The 15,676-nt window shown below is 51.3% G+C and overlaps 1 protein-coding gene across 2 annotated transcripts; it reads left to right on the plus strand.

The window, feature by feature from the left end:
- The first annotated feature begins 218 nt into the window (after positions 1 to 218).
- EIF3L (eukaryotic translation initiation factor 3 subunit L) lies at positions 219 to 11,746 on the plus strand. Of its 2 annotated transcripts, XM_051961928.1 has the most exons (13): positions 219 to 333; positions 1,292 to 1,340; positions 1,976 to 2,186; positions 4,258 to 4,337; positions 5,604 to 5,665; positions 6,159 to 6,228; positions 6,421 to 6,494; positions 8,144 to 8,315; positions 9,140 to 9,294; positions 9,951 to 10,121; positions 10,211 to 10,708; positions 11,313 to 11,393; positions 11,549 to 11,746. In XM_051961928.1, exons 1-13 carry the CDS (start codon positions 301 to 303, stop codon positions 11,585 to 11,587), a joined length of 1,695 nt encoding a protein of 564 aa, XP_051817888.1. In that variant the 5' UTR covers positions 219 to 300; the 3' UTR covers positions 11,588 to 11,746. The 2 variants fall into 2 exon arrangements, with proteins under 2 accessions (XP_051817888.1, XP_051817889.1); XM_051961929.1 differs by lacking the exons at positions 219 to 333; positions 1,292 to 1,340; positions 4,258 to 4,337 and having other exon boundaries at positions 2,108 to 2,186.
- Positions 11,747 to 15,676: the final 3,930 nt, after the last annotated feature.

The following is a 15,676-nucleotide window of genomic DNA, read 5'->3' on the forward strand; positions in this document are numbered from 1 at the left end:
TTAACGTTGGATTAAAAAAAGGGATTTACGTTGGATAAACACTTGCTTGTTATCCCCTGTTAATATAAAAACTAATAAATCAGTATCGCCATCTCTCAGGCCCTCACCAGTCAAAAACCAGAAAGACGTTTAAAAACGAGCCACTTTCGCCACTCTCATTATGGTGGACTCTATCGCTCGAAGCCCCCGGAAGTATGCTTGCGTCACTTCAGCTTCCGGGAACTCTGCGCAGGCTCGGGCGGCCGCGCTCGCCGCACTATTGCTCGTACCTTCTCTGAGCCGCGACTCTGATCCGCCGCCATGTCCTACCCGGCTGAGGATTATGACAACGAGGTAACGGGGGCCCTGCTCCCCGGGTTGAGGTGAGGGGTCCAGTGGGGTGGGCGCGCGGTGAGGTGCGGGGTCCCGACGGGCCTCTCCCGCTTCTCCTTTCCCGGTTTTTTCCATCTTTCTCGCTTCCTGCCCTCCCCCCCTTCTCCCCTTCCTCATCTCTCCTCCTCCCCCTTTTCATTTCCCCCTCCCCCTTTAACCCTTCCTCCTATTTTCTCCTCCTCCCCCCTTTCTCTTCCTGCTCTCTCACTTTTTCCTCTCCCCCTCCCCAAGCCCTCCATCTCTCCTCCCCCCCGTATCCTTCTCCTTCCTCCCCCCTTCCCCTCCAACACTAGCCTTTTTGCCAGCCGTCACCCTTTCCCGCGGGAGTTCTGCCCTGAGAGATGGGCACGTGCCAGGCGTTGTACCAAGCAGCCCCTGCCCCCAGCGAGCTCGCCATCTGGGGGAGACGACTTGCAAGCTGTGGACGGGACAAGTGGGGGGCGATCTCAGAAGGAAGGTGCGGAGCGGCCCGGGAAGGGCTCCGTGCACAAGATGCGGTTCAGGAGGAGCCCTCCTGGGGAGGGGGCAGGCGCTGGGCTGGGCAGTCAGTCAGTCAGTCATTGAGCTGGGGCCTCTTTACTTAGCGGCTTTTCCTCCACCCTTCTCTCTCCTTTCCTTTCCACCCCCCCTTCATCTTTACTACACTGGCCTTTCCCCATTCAACTCCCTGTCCCATTCTTCCCTTCCGCTCCCCCTCCGTCCTCCCCTGACCGGGCAGGGCTGCCCAGAGCTGGCTTTCTCAGTTCTCTTATCTCCAGCCACTGCCCACAATGAAAAGAGCATGATCTTGTAGCCCAGACCTCGGGCAATCCCTCCGCCTAGCTTCTGGTTCCTTCTGCCATCAGGTGGAGGAAGTTGTTGGGAAGGAAAGACTTGGGATTGGGGATGAATGAGTGGTCCTCCTTTCTTTTTTTTTCAGGCTGCATATGATCCTTACGCGTATCCTGGCGACTATGACATGCACACAGGTGAGCAGCCTATGCTGCAAGGGCCCTCCTGTCCCTCTGCAGGGCTTGCCTCCAGGCCCTGACCCAGCAACACCAGCTTCCACCAAGAGTCATCTGCGAGGAGAGCTGCCTTTGGGGGTGTCAGCCTTCAGATGGTCTCAGAGTGCCCAGGAAACCAGGATCTACCTGCTCATTCCACAGTCACCAACGAGTGTTGGTCATTGCACGTAAAAGGCTGTGCTGGTTTGGGACGAGAGGAGGCAGTCAACGGGATCGTTGTCCCCAAGGAGCTGGCCATCTCACGGAGATATTGATGGTTTAGCTCTTCTGGGTTTGGGATTCCACTGCCAAACATCCAAATGTTTCGAGAAATCCTTTTTGATCGGTTGAGAGATGATCCACATCAGTCTTCATAATGCACAGTATTACGTGGTGGCGGAAGTTTTAAAGCTCTTCATGCGTTTTAGAATGATGCGTGGAGTTTGTGTGAAAGTTTTAGTTTTAAAAGGGCCAGTTACTGCTATAACTTGGGTTCGCTCTAAGCCTTTGCTTACCAGCTTTGCCCTGGAGGCTGGGAAGTCTCCGATCCTTTTGTTCAGTGGTGAGTGAGAAGCGATCTGACTTCTCTTCCATCTTTTCATCTCTCTAACCTATAGGAGACCCAAAGCAGGACCTGGCCTACGAACGCCAATATGAGCAGCAGACCTACCAAGTGATTCCCGAAGTTATCAAGAACTTTATCCAGTATTTCCATAAAACTGTCTCCGACCTCATTGACCAGAAAGTTTATGAGCTTCAGGCAAGCCGTGTGTCTAGTGATGTCATCGACCAAAAGGTCTATGAGATCCAGGACATCTATGAGAACAGGTATGGACAGTCATGAGGGGCCCCTCCCTTGGGCTGCTTGGGTATCTGTCTTCTCTTTCCTTCCTATATCCTTGGGAGACATCTGGATGGGGCATGTTACCCACGAATTTGCTTCCTTTCTCAAACTGCGCAGGTTGGTTGCCATGGTTCAATGGCTTCCTGGTCTTTCCTGTCCCATTTGGCTTAGTCTGTGTGCTGCAGTATTAAACTGCAGTGCTTGAGTGGCGTGGCCTCTCTGACCACTGGGAGCTTTGGAAAATGTCCAGCCAGGTGGTCTCTAAGTAGCTCTCAATTCTAGTCAGAGATCAGCTGTTATTCTTAATAAGTACGAAAGTGTCTGGTGCTATGGAGGAGAATCAGCCAGCATTTATTAAGCGCCTACTATGTGTCAGGCCCTGATAGTCACTCAAAATTAGAATCATAGAAGTGAAACATTCCCTTCTTGCAAAGAGTTTACATTGTAATGGGGAGACCCTAATTGTGTGGGTGTGCAAGCACACATGCGTGCACGCACTTGCATGTTCTATGCATTGTACACACACATTTGGGTATCTCACACATAGATGCATGGACAGTAGGTGGTGCCATAACAGATGGAGCACTGGGCCTGGGCTTTGGAAGACTCCTGAGTTCGAATCCGAACTTAAACACTTAGATGTGTGGCCTGGGCAAGGCACCAGTCCTGTTTGCCTCAGTTTCCTCACCTATAAAAATGAGCCGGAGAAGGAAACGGCAAACTAGTTTAGTATTTTTGCCAAGAAAACCGCAAATGGGGTAACTGAACAAGAAGAAATAAATATAACATAAATGAACAGTTGTGTTCAGGGTTATTAAGGACAAAGGACTCTGGTTATGGGAATAGGAAATAGCATCATGCAGAAGACAGTACTTGAGCTGGGTCTTCGAGGGAAGGAGGGTGGTATGATAGTCAGCAGTCTTAAGGCCCAATAGCTACAGACGGGGTGTTCTGCGGGGGGCCAGATTGGCTGATGGGCAAACTCGAGAGAAGGAAAATGCATTAAGGCTGGAAGATCGGTCAAGGCCAGATTGTGAAGGGCTTCAGTAGCCAGGAAGTCACTGAGATGAAAGAAGTGAGTGCTTTTGGGCTGGATCTGTCCGTTAGGAATATGAACAGCAGCACCGTATAGGAGAGACTGGGAGACTGAGAATAATCCCAGTAGGACGGGATGAGAGTCTGGCCCCGGATGGGGTCATGTAAAGAGATTCAAAGAGCTCTGGAGCAGTGAGAGTCTTGTCTGGGAGAAGGTGATAAACAAGCCAAAGACAGGGCACACAAGCTCCATTTTCCTTTGGAGAAGTTTTTAAGGAACCACATGGATGGTGGCCTGCTTGGGAATTCTTGGTTTCAAAGTATTAACTTGAGACCCTTGACTGTTCATTCTTAAAAGACCTGGTCGCTTTTTCACTCAAGTTCCCTGGGGATTCCTGTTACCTAGAACTAAGCTTGGGGTGGAGGCCACATCTGGCGCAGGGATGTCTTTGGACCAATCTCTTAGGAGCTGGGGCTGCTCATCTGAGACCCACCTGGATGATTTTAGGCAGATTTCTCCCATGGTGCCTAAACTAGGGAGTCATCCTTTGTTTTAAATAAATGAAGAACCCTGAAACAAGCTTGGTGCTAGTCTTTATTGGGAGTTTTGTCTTGTTTTGTGCAAATGCAAGTGGACGCATCTGGGGCAGAGATGGTATCATTAAACTATATGAAACTGCCCACTTGAATTTCCCTAAAAAGGAATACTTGGGCATTAACAAATAGTCTTTGACAGATTTTGGCTAAAAACATAAGGTGCAGACTTTCTCTTCCATGGTTCAAGATTTCTTACCTGACAATTCATTCTCTCTCTTGCTCTTGCTCTCACTCTCTCTTCCTCTCTCCCTCCCTCCCCTCCCCTTCTCTCTCTCTCTCTCTCTCTCTCTCTCTCTCTCTCAATCTCTCAATCTCTCTTTCTCTCTCTCTCTCTTGTCTGTCTGTCTTCCCCCCCTCTCCCTCTCCCCTACCCCTTTTCTCTTTTTCTCCCTCTCTCCTCCTTCGTTTTCTCTTCTTCTTTAGCTGGACCAAGCTGACTGAAAGATTCTTCAAGAATACCCCCTGGCCAGAAGCAGAGGCCATCGCCCCACAAGTTGGCAATGGTAAGAGTGCTACTTGGGGCCTTTTTCCTTTTTATCCTGAAAGAGAATCTTGGGGAGGGGGTGAGATGGAAGTAGCCAAAGAGAACCAACCTTTGTCTCTGGGATTTTCTAAGGGTTACGGCAATTTTCTCTATTGATTAGAGAATTTCTCCTTGTGGGATGTTTTCCTAGGTAAATTTTACCTGTTGCACACCAGAGGGAACTGGAAGATATCATCTTTCCAGCCTGTCAGTGTCCTCATGGTTAGCAGTTTGGTAAAGAAATATCCAAGGATTCCTTGCTAGATGCTCCTGCCACCACAGACATTTTAAGAAGTGCTCTGGGCAGGTGGTGCAGGATACAGTACCAGCCCTGAAGTCAGGAGGACCTGAGTTCAAATCCCACCTCAGACACTTAACACTTTCTGACTATGACTCTGGGCAAGTCACTTAACCCCAAATGCCTAAGCAAAAAATAAAAATAAAAATGTAGAGCCCTGTATTATTTGTGCTCAGAGCATGGATTCAAGGTTTCTAAAAATGATCTCTAAAGACTACTGGAATTTACTGCTAAAATAAAGATTTCTGTTTCATAGATAAGAGCAGGTTAATGGAAAGGAAGGAAGTTTGTATGTCAAAAGATATCAAGTACAAAATCAGGGCAAGATGTGAATTGCTTCCCAAACACATAATAAGAGCTACTCTGGAATCTAAAAATACTAGCCAATGGTTTTCTTAGTCAGAAAGTGATCTGGAATTAAATTAGCAGAGATTGGCACTCGATTCCCTGTTCGAAGGAAAACCTCAGGCAGTTGAAGATAAATGACAGCCATGGGACCAACTAGGAAGGACTTAGGAGATCGTAGTTCAGAGGGAAAGGTGTGCTTCCAGAGAGGCTCATCCTCCTTTGTACAGGAGCATTAAAAGAGTAGAGGATGCTGCTTCCTTGGAGCCTTTCTCCTGAAATTGAGGTTGTCAAAGGGGCTTCAGCCTGCCAGGTCTCACATTTCCTGGCTTCAGTCATTGGCCAGTTTGGGCTGTTAGCCTTCTGTGTGAATCAGATCACTTTGGGAAAGACCCAGGATCCAGATTCAGCAGATGTTTCACTCTCTTTGAGGGAGCTGGGTCACCCTCTCGGGTACTCTGAGGAGGGAGAAAAGACATGGGGGAAGGGGGGCAGGAGGAATTGCTGCCTCCTTGGATGTGCTTGCTCAGAGAGAGGGCCTGGCGAGGAGAAGCCCTGCCCCCAGGCCCTCGAGAACTCACTGGCCTTTGCCATCTCTCCTAGACGCAGTCTTCCTGATTCTCTACAAGGAGCTTTATTACAGACACATCTATGCCAAAGTCAGTGTGAGTATCTGCCTTGGGCCGCTTCCTGTCCCCATGAGTCCTGCCACAAACCACTTTGGTTTCTGTGGCAGCAGCCACGGCTCTCCCTTCCCCTTGGTCTTGGCTCTTGCTGTGGCCTATTTAAGCCTGAGAGCTAGCTGGTGTTTTCTGACCCAGATCAGAAGTGATAGCCGGCCCGGTCAGGGCAGGGAAGGGGCGATGGCTGCTGCCATCTGATTATTGGCAGAATTCTCTCCGAAGTCCCCTGGACCTTGGGTTCGGCCGTCCTCATCCCCATTTCCTACCTTTGCTGATTTGCTCGTTTTGGACTCTGCCAATGGTGTCCTCCTTCCTCCCTGGTGAGATGAAGGGCCTTCTCACTCTGGACTGGGTGCTAGTCATGAGCTTTTTCTCCCATGAATCCCTTACACGCCACCTTGGCGATGTATTGTGGCCGTGAATTATGGGGTCGAAAGGAGAAATTAAGTTTGGAATCCTCGTGTTACTTTTCCAGGGTGGGCCTTCCTTGGAACAGAGATTTGAATCCTACTACAACTACTGCAACCTCTTCAACTACATTCTCAGTGAGTCTTGGGCCTCCTAGAGGACTCTGGGAGAGTGGCAGGGGGGGCTCCAGCTTTTTTTTTCAAGTCCTTACATGTGGTAGGGGTCGGGAGGGGGTGGGGGCTGGTGTTTATGGGATGATTGGTTATGTACTGTGCTAGCCCCCTAGCCTTGAGTGCAGGAAGTCAGTGCCTGATCTCCCTCCCTCACAGATGCTGACGGGCCTGCCCCCCTCGAACTGCCCAACCAGTGGCTGTGGGATATCATCGATGAATTCATCTACCAGGTATCCTGCCCGTGGAGGCCGCCCCCGCTCCACCCTGGGCTCTGCGCCTCTCAGTGTCCCCTCGGGGAAGTCGGGTCATGAGGAGCATCATCTGCGCCCTTCTGCTGAGTGTAACTGGGAGGTGGAGGAGCAGTCTGAAATGACTAGTTGGCGCTTCCCCAGCAGTCCGGGGGGGGAAGGCAGCTATGGGGGATGACCAAGTGTCACATGGATGTCTTACCTCCATGGTGATCTCTTTTGAACCTCATGGCATCTTGGGGAGAATTGGAGACCTTGTCCTGGTTTTCCAGCTGAGGCTCACCAAGGTTCCCCAGAGTTGTGCAGTTAATCAACAAAGAGGCTGGGGCTCCAGTTGGCTGGGATTTCCAGCTTGTGACGTGATTGATGAGGTCCTGTTTGGGGGGGTAAGGAAGATGGACACAGTTGTGAGCCTTTTGAGATTGATCGCAGTGAGCCCAGGCAGAGGCCCTCAGAATTAGAAGCTGTGAGGGTCTGCCTCAGACACATGGGAAACTGATGCTCAGGGCAGGGAGAGCTGGAGCACAAATCAGGCTTTCTCCCAGGAGATCCCACATCCCATCTGTTCCTCACCCCTTGTCCTCCAGGGAGCTGGAGTGTAGACCTGTGGGACAATATGACCAACATTTACTCTTAGGATTTAAAGCCACTGAGTAGGACCTTCAAGACCGATTTTCTAGTACAACCTCTTTATTTATTTTATTTTTTTCCATTTTAAAGAGAAGAGAACCAGCCTAGAGAGACTAGATGACCTCTTTACAATAGCTGAGCTAGGAATTAACATCCCAACAGCTGGTTGTCAGTGCAGGCCGCCCCACACTGAACCATGGTCAAGGGACCGTCCCAAGTGAACCCAAGGGACCCTTGAAGCACAGACAGGGACCAGTCATTTTCCTCTGTTCTAAATGCGTCTTCTGATTGGACAATTTAAAGTTATCCACTTCATCCAGAAGGAAACAGACAGTGTGTGAGGACAGGGTCTCGGAGGGGCATCTTGCTCCATGTCCTTGGAGGCTGTTGGTCCCAGTTGCCACTTTCTTTGCCCGTTTCCCTTTGGCTGGCACGCATGCTCTTTTTTCCAGATGTCATCCTGGTTGCAAATTCAATTGACTAATTGGTCTATGGGATTTAAGAGGATCAGCCACATTTATCCTTCTTAGAACCGTGGGCTTGGATTTATCTAGCAACTTTCTCTTAGAGAGCTTCATCTCCTTTATCTGTCCAGGACAGACAATGTGAAGCTCCTCTGGTGACAGACACAAGCTTGCTGATGTACCTTTGATGGTTTGATTCTGGTGCTTTTTCATGGCATCCATGTGTTCCATGAGTTTAAGAAACTTGACCAAAATGCCTCCTTGTTGGACACTTGTAAAATATTCAGTAGTGAGCTCTCGCTTTTTCTTGATTCAAAAATCCATTTTTTTAAGTTTATGGAGATGAATGTAGGTTAGCTCTCTGGGAAAGAGGCCTTGGGTAGGAAATCGTGGCAGCAGGTAATGGAGGAGGCCCGGAAGGCCACAGATGCCTTTCGAGCTGCTCTGCAAAAAGCACAGACCCTTCACATGGTGGGTCAGTCGTGTTCCTCGGAGCCTCTCCAGTGACTTGTGCTCTTGTTTTTCCCTCTCCTGTAGTTTCAGTCTTTCAGCCAATACCGATGCAAGACAGCCAAGAAGTCAGAAGAGGAGATCGACTTTCTTCGTTCCAACCCCAAGATCTGGAACGTCCACAGTGTCCTGAACGTGCTTCATTCCCTAGTAGACAAATCCAACATCAACCGACAGCTAGAAGTCTATACGAGCGGAGGTAAGGGGAGGCCCGTCCTCAGGAGCCTCTGAGCTCCTCACATCCCATAGTCGTGGTGCTTCTGGATGGACATGGGGACAGAGGCTTGTGGGGTCCCCCATCCTCTGTGTGCGAGCCAGGCCTGACACTCAGGCTTCCTGGGCTGTCCTCGGGGCTGCTGTGCCTGCTAAGAGTCTCTCCTTGCAGAATGCACCCCCGGGCCTCTTTCCTGAGCCAGAGGGGAGGCAGGTACCCAAAATGGGTCTGGCTGATGCACTGCAGGTGTGGAGGTGGGAGGAGGCTGCTCAGGGGGAGTCACTCTTCCTGTGTCTCAGGATATGTTGGCTTTTGGGGGCCTGGCTCCGGGACAGTCCGGGACTCTCAGCCCCTAGCCTTGTGTCTTTGCTGCTAATCCCATGGTGTCAGAAGACTCATTCAGGCCCTGCCAGGCCATGTAACATTTGCTTTGTCAGACGTTTCCTAATTACACTTTAATTGGATTCTGGGGGGTAGAGGGAGCAGGTTTGATGCTCCTCAGGGGCCTACCTTACTTTGCCCCTCCAAGACCCTGTCCTCATGCACTGCAACTAAATTGCCCAATTAGAAGACGAATTGCTGCCTGAGTGACATTTGGGCAGAGGGAAATGACTGGTCACTGTCCCTTGGGTTCAAGGGTCCCTTGGGTTCACTTGACCGTGGTTTAGTGTGGGGCGGCCTGCACTGACATGCAGCTGTTGGGGTGTGATTCCTAGCTCAGCTACTGTAAGGAGGTCATTGAGTCTCTCTAGACCTTTGGCTCCCAAGCCTGGTACAGAGGTGCTAAATGCGAGTCTCTCCCCTGCCAGGTGACCCCGAGAGTGTGGCTGGGGAGTATGGCCGGCACTCTCTCTACAAGATGCTCGGCTACTTCAGCTTGGTGGGGCTGCTCCGGCTGCACTCCCTCTTGGGGGATTACTACCAGGCCATCAAGGTGCTCGAGAACATCGAGCTCAACAAGAAGGTAACCCCTCCCCAGAGTGGGGGGTGGCCCTGGGCTAGAGGAAGGGGCCGGGAGGCCTCTGGGTAGAGAGCAGCGGGTGAAGAATAGCGAGGGAGCACCCTCTGTGGCCTCCTGGGCCTTGCTGAATTTGTCCCCCTTTTATTCTTTGAGAAAGTCTCGGTGTTCTTTTAAGCTTTAATAGTTTTTCTGTTAGTGAATTTATCAACTACTTTAAAAAAATCATTATTAAGCATTAAGATTTTGGGGACCTCCCATACCTTCTTCCCAGGGTCTCAGTGAGGAAATACTCATTTTCCCAACCAGAATTTAACATAGTGTAGAAGCAGTTGGTGGTGATTGTTGGGCAGTTTATGGAGAGTTCAGGCTCTCCTTTGCTTCTCCCAACTCTGAAGTAAGTGAGCAAAAGCCTCGCTGTCCCCATAGCGCAGGTGCGTAGGCAGGTGTGAATGGCGGAAGCCATTCGGCCTCCGGGCTAGTGGGGACCCAGGCCCCTGATTCGGGCCAGTTGCCCCATCAGGTTGGCCTGAGCACCAGGCAGGGCTTGTATAGCCTGGGAGCTCCCGCCCCTCTCAGCCTGGCAGGGAACCATGCTCGGAGGGAGGGGGGGCACGGAGCCTGCAGGCCACAGTCACTCACGCTGCCCGGTCCCTTCCCAGAGCATGTATTCCCGGGTGCCCGAGTGCCAGGTCACCACCTATTACTACGTGGGCTTTGCCTATTTGATGATGCGGCGATACCAGGATGCCATCCGTGTCTTTGCCAACATCCTGCTCTACATCCAGAGGACCAAGAGCATGTTCCAGAGGACGACGTACAAGTACGAGATGGTGAGCAGGGGCGGCCCTTCTGCGTCCCCCGGAGGGTGGGTCTGCTCCTGGAGCCTTACTGAAGCTTCTCTCGCCTCCCCCGTCCCCAGATCAACAAGCAGAATGAGCAGATGCACGCCCTGCTGGCCATCGCCCTGACCATGTACCCCATGCGCATCGACGAGAGCATCCACCTGCAGCTGCGGGAGAAGTACGGCGACAAGATGCTGCGCATGCAGAAGGGGGACCCCCAGGTGTATGAGGAGCTTTTCAGCTACTCCTGCCCCAAGTTCCTGTCCCCCGTGGTGCCCAACTACGACAACGTGCACCCCAACTACCACAAGGAGCCCTTCCTGCAGCAGCTCAAAGTGTTCGCAGACGAGGTGCAACAGCAGGCCCAGCTCTCCACCATCCGCAGCTTCCTGAAGCTCTACACCACCATGCCCGTGGCCAAGCTGGCCGGCTTCCTGGACCTCACCGAGCAGGAGTTCCGCATCCAGCTCTTGGTCTTCAAGCACAAGATGAAGAACCTGGTTTGGACCAGCGGCATCTCGGCTCTGGATGGGGAGTTCCAGTCGGCCTCGGAGGTGGACTTCTACATCGACAAGGTAGGGCCCGGGGTGGCTCTGGATGTGCCGGCTCCTAGAGCTTTTCCTGGGGGTGGTCCCCAAGTGCTGTTGGAGGCAGCTCATGCAATGGAGGAGCTCATCCAGGGACCCCTACTGCTCTCTGCCCCGCTTTGAGCAGCAACTCCTGGAGGGCCCCTCGGGGGAGATGGGGGGGGAATGTCTGTTCCAGGAAGTAACCAACCCAGAGGTGGACTAGAATGGGGAGGGGGAGAGAGGCATCCCCTCAGGGTCTGGAGTGTGGAAAAAGGTGCCCAGTATGGAGGAGGGAAACCGTCCTACTCTTTTCCTGTCTAAGGCTGGATGATCTAGGGGAGGCTCCTTCGGTCTCTGGTTCTGCAAACGGGCCTGAAGCTTGGGGGGCCTCTTCCTCAGCCCCTATTTTGCCAATGTCCCGAGAACGCAAGGCTTGTTGCAGAATGAACTGGATCACTGAGCCCTGGCCGTGGGAGGCCCTCAGTGGCTCAGGGAGGTCACGCTGGCCCCGGCTGCTGGGCTGGGGACAGAGCCAGGGCCCCTAGGGCCGAGACCCAGGAGGCTGGGCCCCGGCTCTACCCTGCCCCACACCTCTCTCACTGCCCCCCAGGACATGATCCACATCGCCGATACCAAGGTAGCCCGCCGCTATGGAGACTTCTTCATCCGACAGATCCATAAATTTGAGGAGGTGAGAGGCCTGTGGGGGGCCGGCACAGCCCACTTGGACAGCTCTGGGAGTGCTCACGGGCACTGGAGGGTGGCTCCCCTCCCTGGCCTGGAGGGCGGGCCTGGGGGCTCCGTGGGAGCATGCAGGCGCCTCTAACCTTGGCTTCTCTCCTCCAGCTCAATCGAACCCTAAAGAAGATGGGCCAGAGACCCTGAGGGTGCCCCGTCTTTCGCCACTTTTATCCAGAATTCCTGTGGATGCTGACGTCTCAGGGACAGAACACGCTCTCCACCTCGTCATGTTCTGGCCTTTTGATCCAGACCAGCAGGCCTTCCTTGCTGGGATCGAACATTTAAATAAATCCCAGGAAGATAGCTTCCTCTTGGAGTGAGATTTATTTTCAGTCACTGTCTCAGAAGAGCACCCCCATGATCCCCTTCCCTGGCCCTGCCTCCCGGGACCTTCCGCACTCAGCCCAAGGGAAATCTTCACTTGGGTCCCACTCTCCAAGGCTCTAACCCTCTGAGCCTAACACCTCCAGGACCCCACGTGCTGGGGTGGGCAGTGCCAGGGCATCGGCAGCCGGGGCCCTCCAGAGGTCAGCAGGCACCCAGAAGAGCCGGCACGTGGGAGATGATTGCCTGGGGCCTGGGGGTAGTGAGCCACTTGCTTCTTGGGATCATCCTGGTCAGCAGCCATGGTTCTGAACCCGGGCCCCAGACCTTGTTGCCCACCTCCTCAGGTCCTGCGGTTCGGTCTGCCCTGTCGGGGGTCGTTCCACCTTGGCGGGGTGACCTGGGCCTTGTCCGCATGCTTAGTACCCCTGTAGCTGATGAGGTTGGAGCCTCTTCCCAGCATGTGTAAAGTGGCAGGAAGCATGCTGGTATCAGGCCCGAGCAGAGCACTAACAATAGTTGGCTCACAGCATGCCCGGGGACCCCATTAGCACCCAGAAAGTGTCCCCCAAAGCCCTGCTGGCAGGCGTTGTCTCAGGCCCCTTTCTGGCCTGTTTCTGTATCAGAATGTCCCTGAGGTCAGGCCGGGGAGGTTCTGCCCAGCACAGCTGCACACCGGACCTGGGTTCTTTCCGCATCGGTCTGGGCCGGGCCACCCCGGGAGCCCCAGCCGCCGGCCTGGGAGGTCGGTCTGGGCATTGGTACGGCTCTGGGCTTCTGGCTCCCAGAGTCCAGCTGTATCCGCCAGACACCAGAGATGCCCCCCACACACACACTGGTCACATGACCTCGAGCCTCACCCTTCATTTCCGAGGTGCTTGAAGGCTTACTAGGAGGTGGGGAAGGTCTCCCATTTTGCAGATTATAAGTGAGGTTTGAAGGAGGGAATGCTCTGTAGCATCATGACCTCAGACTCGCACCCAGGACTCCTGATGCCGGGGCCGAGGACGCCTTTGGAGTCCGAGCTCTTCCTTTTACCGGCAAAAACCAGGCTTGGGTGGGCTTAGGTGCTTGGCCGGGGGGTCTACAGCTCGGGAGTCCTCCCGACCCAGTCAGGCGCCTAACGGCCACGTCATAATGTGTCGTGAGAGCGTACAAATGTCAGCCGGCCCTAACGCTCATTTATTAAAGATCACCTCACCCAACTGCATCTACCCAGGCCTGGCCACCAACATTTGGGGAAGCAAGGAACTGAGCAGTTATCCAGCACCTCTGGGAAGGGGGTGGGTCGGCCCCATTTTACAGTGGGGGAAACTGAGGTAGACAGCGGTGAAATTACCAGTTCAGGGTCATACGGCCTGGACGTTTTTAAGGTGGAGTTTGACATTGGGTTTCCGGGATTCTGGGTGAACCCCATAGCTGGAAACCCCCGTGCGATCTGGCACCCCCTAATTCCTGCAAAAATCGTGCGGCACCAGCAGAATTTACAGTTGAGATCTCCGTTTTTACCCAAAAAAGTAGCTTTGGTGCATTTGTGTTCTCAGCCGTCCTCTGTAGAAGAGCAGTGGCAGTGCCCGGGCTGCGGCCTTGGAGGGCTGGGCCCGGGGCCAGCTGCCAGAGGCCTGGGAAAGGTTCCTTGGCACCGCCTTGTGTAGGAGGGGGCAGGCTCTGCTCCACTCCGCCTGGCACAGGCTGGGGAAGGCCGGGCACCGAGCCTGTCCCGCAGGGAGCACGGATGCTGCAGTCCTTCTGCCGGGGAGGACGGCCCGTTATGTTTGTGGGGGCGGGAAGCAGGCTGGAGACGGGGCCCCGAGTTGTGGAGTTGTGGGCACCCGAGTCTAGGCCCGGCGGTAGCAGAAGCTTTCCAGGACTGGGGGGCACAGCAAGCCGGGGGGAGGAGGAGGACAGAGCACGGGGGTCTCAGTTTCCTTTTTCGTAAAGTAGAAAGGCTGGATTAGAGGGTCTCTGAGCTCCTTCCAGCAGGACCTGCCTTTAGCCCCCGCACATAGTAGGCACTTAATAAATGCTCATTCACTGATCCACTCAGTAATCCTAGAGGCTGCTCTTTACAAGCCGGTGGAAGGTGAAGGGAGGTTCACTTCCGGTTGCCTAATTGTTTTGTCACCTGCTGCCTACAAATGGAACTTTTCCTCCTTTCTGGCTCCACCTTCAAAACACAACTTCCCCATCCCCTCTCCAGGACCCACCCCATTTCCAGCCTCCCTGAGCTGGGTCACTGCTCCCTCCCCTGGAAGTGGGACAGAGTAGCTTTCCTAAGATAAGAAAAGTTTCCTTCCTTTTCTTCAGAGATCATTTTTTTCCTCAGTAGCATTTTCCCACTTAATATAAAGACAGTTTTCCACATTCATTTTTTTAAGCTTTTGAATTCCACATTATTTCTCCCTTCCTCCCTCTTTTGCCTTCCCTCTCCCCAAGACAGCAAACAATCAGATACATTAAAAATGGGCAGTTTTCTTAATCTTATTTCATATGTCTAGAACACGGTTAACAAAAACTGGATTGCTTGCTGTCTAGGGAAGGGAGGGAGAAAAATTTGGAACACGAGGTTTTGCAAGGGTGAATGTCGAAAACTGTCTTTGCGTGGATTTAGAAAGTAAAAAGCAATTATTTTTTAAAAATTATTAAAAAGCTATTAAAAATTAAAAAAACATCTTTGCATGTATTTTGAAAGTAAAAAGCTATTATTAAAAAATTTTCCATATTTGTCATGTTGTGTAAGAAAAATTAGAACGAAAGGGGAAAAAAACCAAGGGATTAAAAAGTTTCCATATTTGTCATGTTGTGCGAGAAAAATCAAAACAAAAGGAAAAAAATGGAGGGAAAGAAAAAGCAAACAAAAAAAGGTGAAAATAATATGTTTCGGTTGACATTCAGTCTCCATAGTTCTTTCTCTGGCCGGGGATGGCATTTTCCATCCCAAGTCTATTGAAATTGTCTTGGATCAATGTGTCGCTGACAAGAGCTAAATCTGTCACAGTTGATCATCGCACACTCCTGCTGTTATTCTGTACCATGTTTAGAGATCATTTATCAGATTCTAGCCACTTTCAGTTCAGCATATTTATTTTTTAATTTTTTTCCTTTTTTAAATTATTTTTATTATATTTTATTTTTTAAATATTTTATATAGAAAACATTATATTTTTATTATATTATTATTATTTTATTCCTATTTTAATTATAATTATATAAATTATTATTTATAATAATAACAATTATTATTATTTACAAGTTATATACATGGGTAATTTTACAGCATTGCCAATTGCCAAACCTTTTGTTCCAATTTTCCCCCTCCTCCAGATGGCAGGTTGACCAATCCATGTTAAATATGTTAAAGTATAAGTTAAATACAATATGTGTATACATGCCCATACAGTTAATTTGCTGTATAAAAAGAGTCGGACTCTGAAATAGGGCACAATTAGCCTGTGAAGGAAATCAAAAATGCCGGCGGACAAAAATAGAGGGCTTGGGAATTCTGTGTAATGGTTCATAGTCATCTCCCAGAGTTCTTTCCCTGGGCGTAGCTGGTTCAGTTCATTACTAGCATATTTATTACTGCTCTGTATAGATCCTTGATTAGGGTCTGGGGAGAACACTAAGAAGGCTTCTTAACCCGAGGACCTCAGCCCGAGGAGGACTTTCCAGGAAGTTGGCAATCTTGGATGGGAATGTTAAAATTACATTTTTTCCCCCCACTAACCTCTGACTAGAATTTAGTGTTTCCTCATTTTATGAATTATTATTATTATTTTTTTTTTCAGAGCAGGAGTTCTGGATACAGAAAAGGGGCGGGAAGGAAGGTCAGCCTTGGACAGGCGGGCCCAAGGTCTGGGCATAAAGCCAGCAGCTGCCCTGTGCTAGCTGCCTAATCTATACCCGTGA

This window comes from Antechinus flavipes, chromosome 5 (assembly GCF_016432865.1).
Source record: "Antechinus flavipes isolate AdamAnt ecotype Samford, QLD, Australia chromosome 5, AdamAnt_v2, whole genome shotgun sequence".
In the NCBI taxonomy this organism is placed as follows: Eukaryota; Metazoa; Chordata; class Mammalia; order Dasyuromorphia; family Dasyuridae; genus Antechinus; species Antechinus flavipes.

Bases quoted from the DNA above. Each gene is read 5' to 3' on its own strand.
- EIF3L (XM_051961928.1), top strand. From the start codon at position 301: ATGTCCTACCCGGCTGAGGATTATGACAACGAG. The intron at 334-1,291 runs GTAACGGGGGCC...TTTTTTTTTCAG, and splicing joins CTGAGGATTATGACAACGAG to GCTGCATATGATCCTTACGC. The intron at 5,666-6,158 runs GTGAGTATCTGC...TTACTTTTCCAG, and splicing joins ACATCTATGCCAAAGTCAGT to GGTGGGCCTTCCTTGGAACA.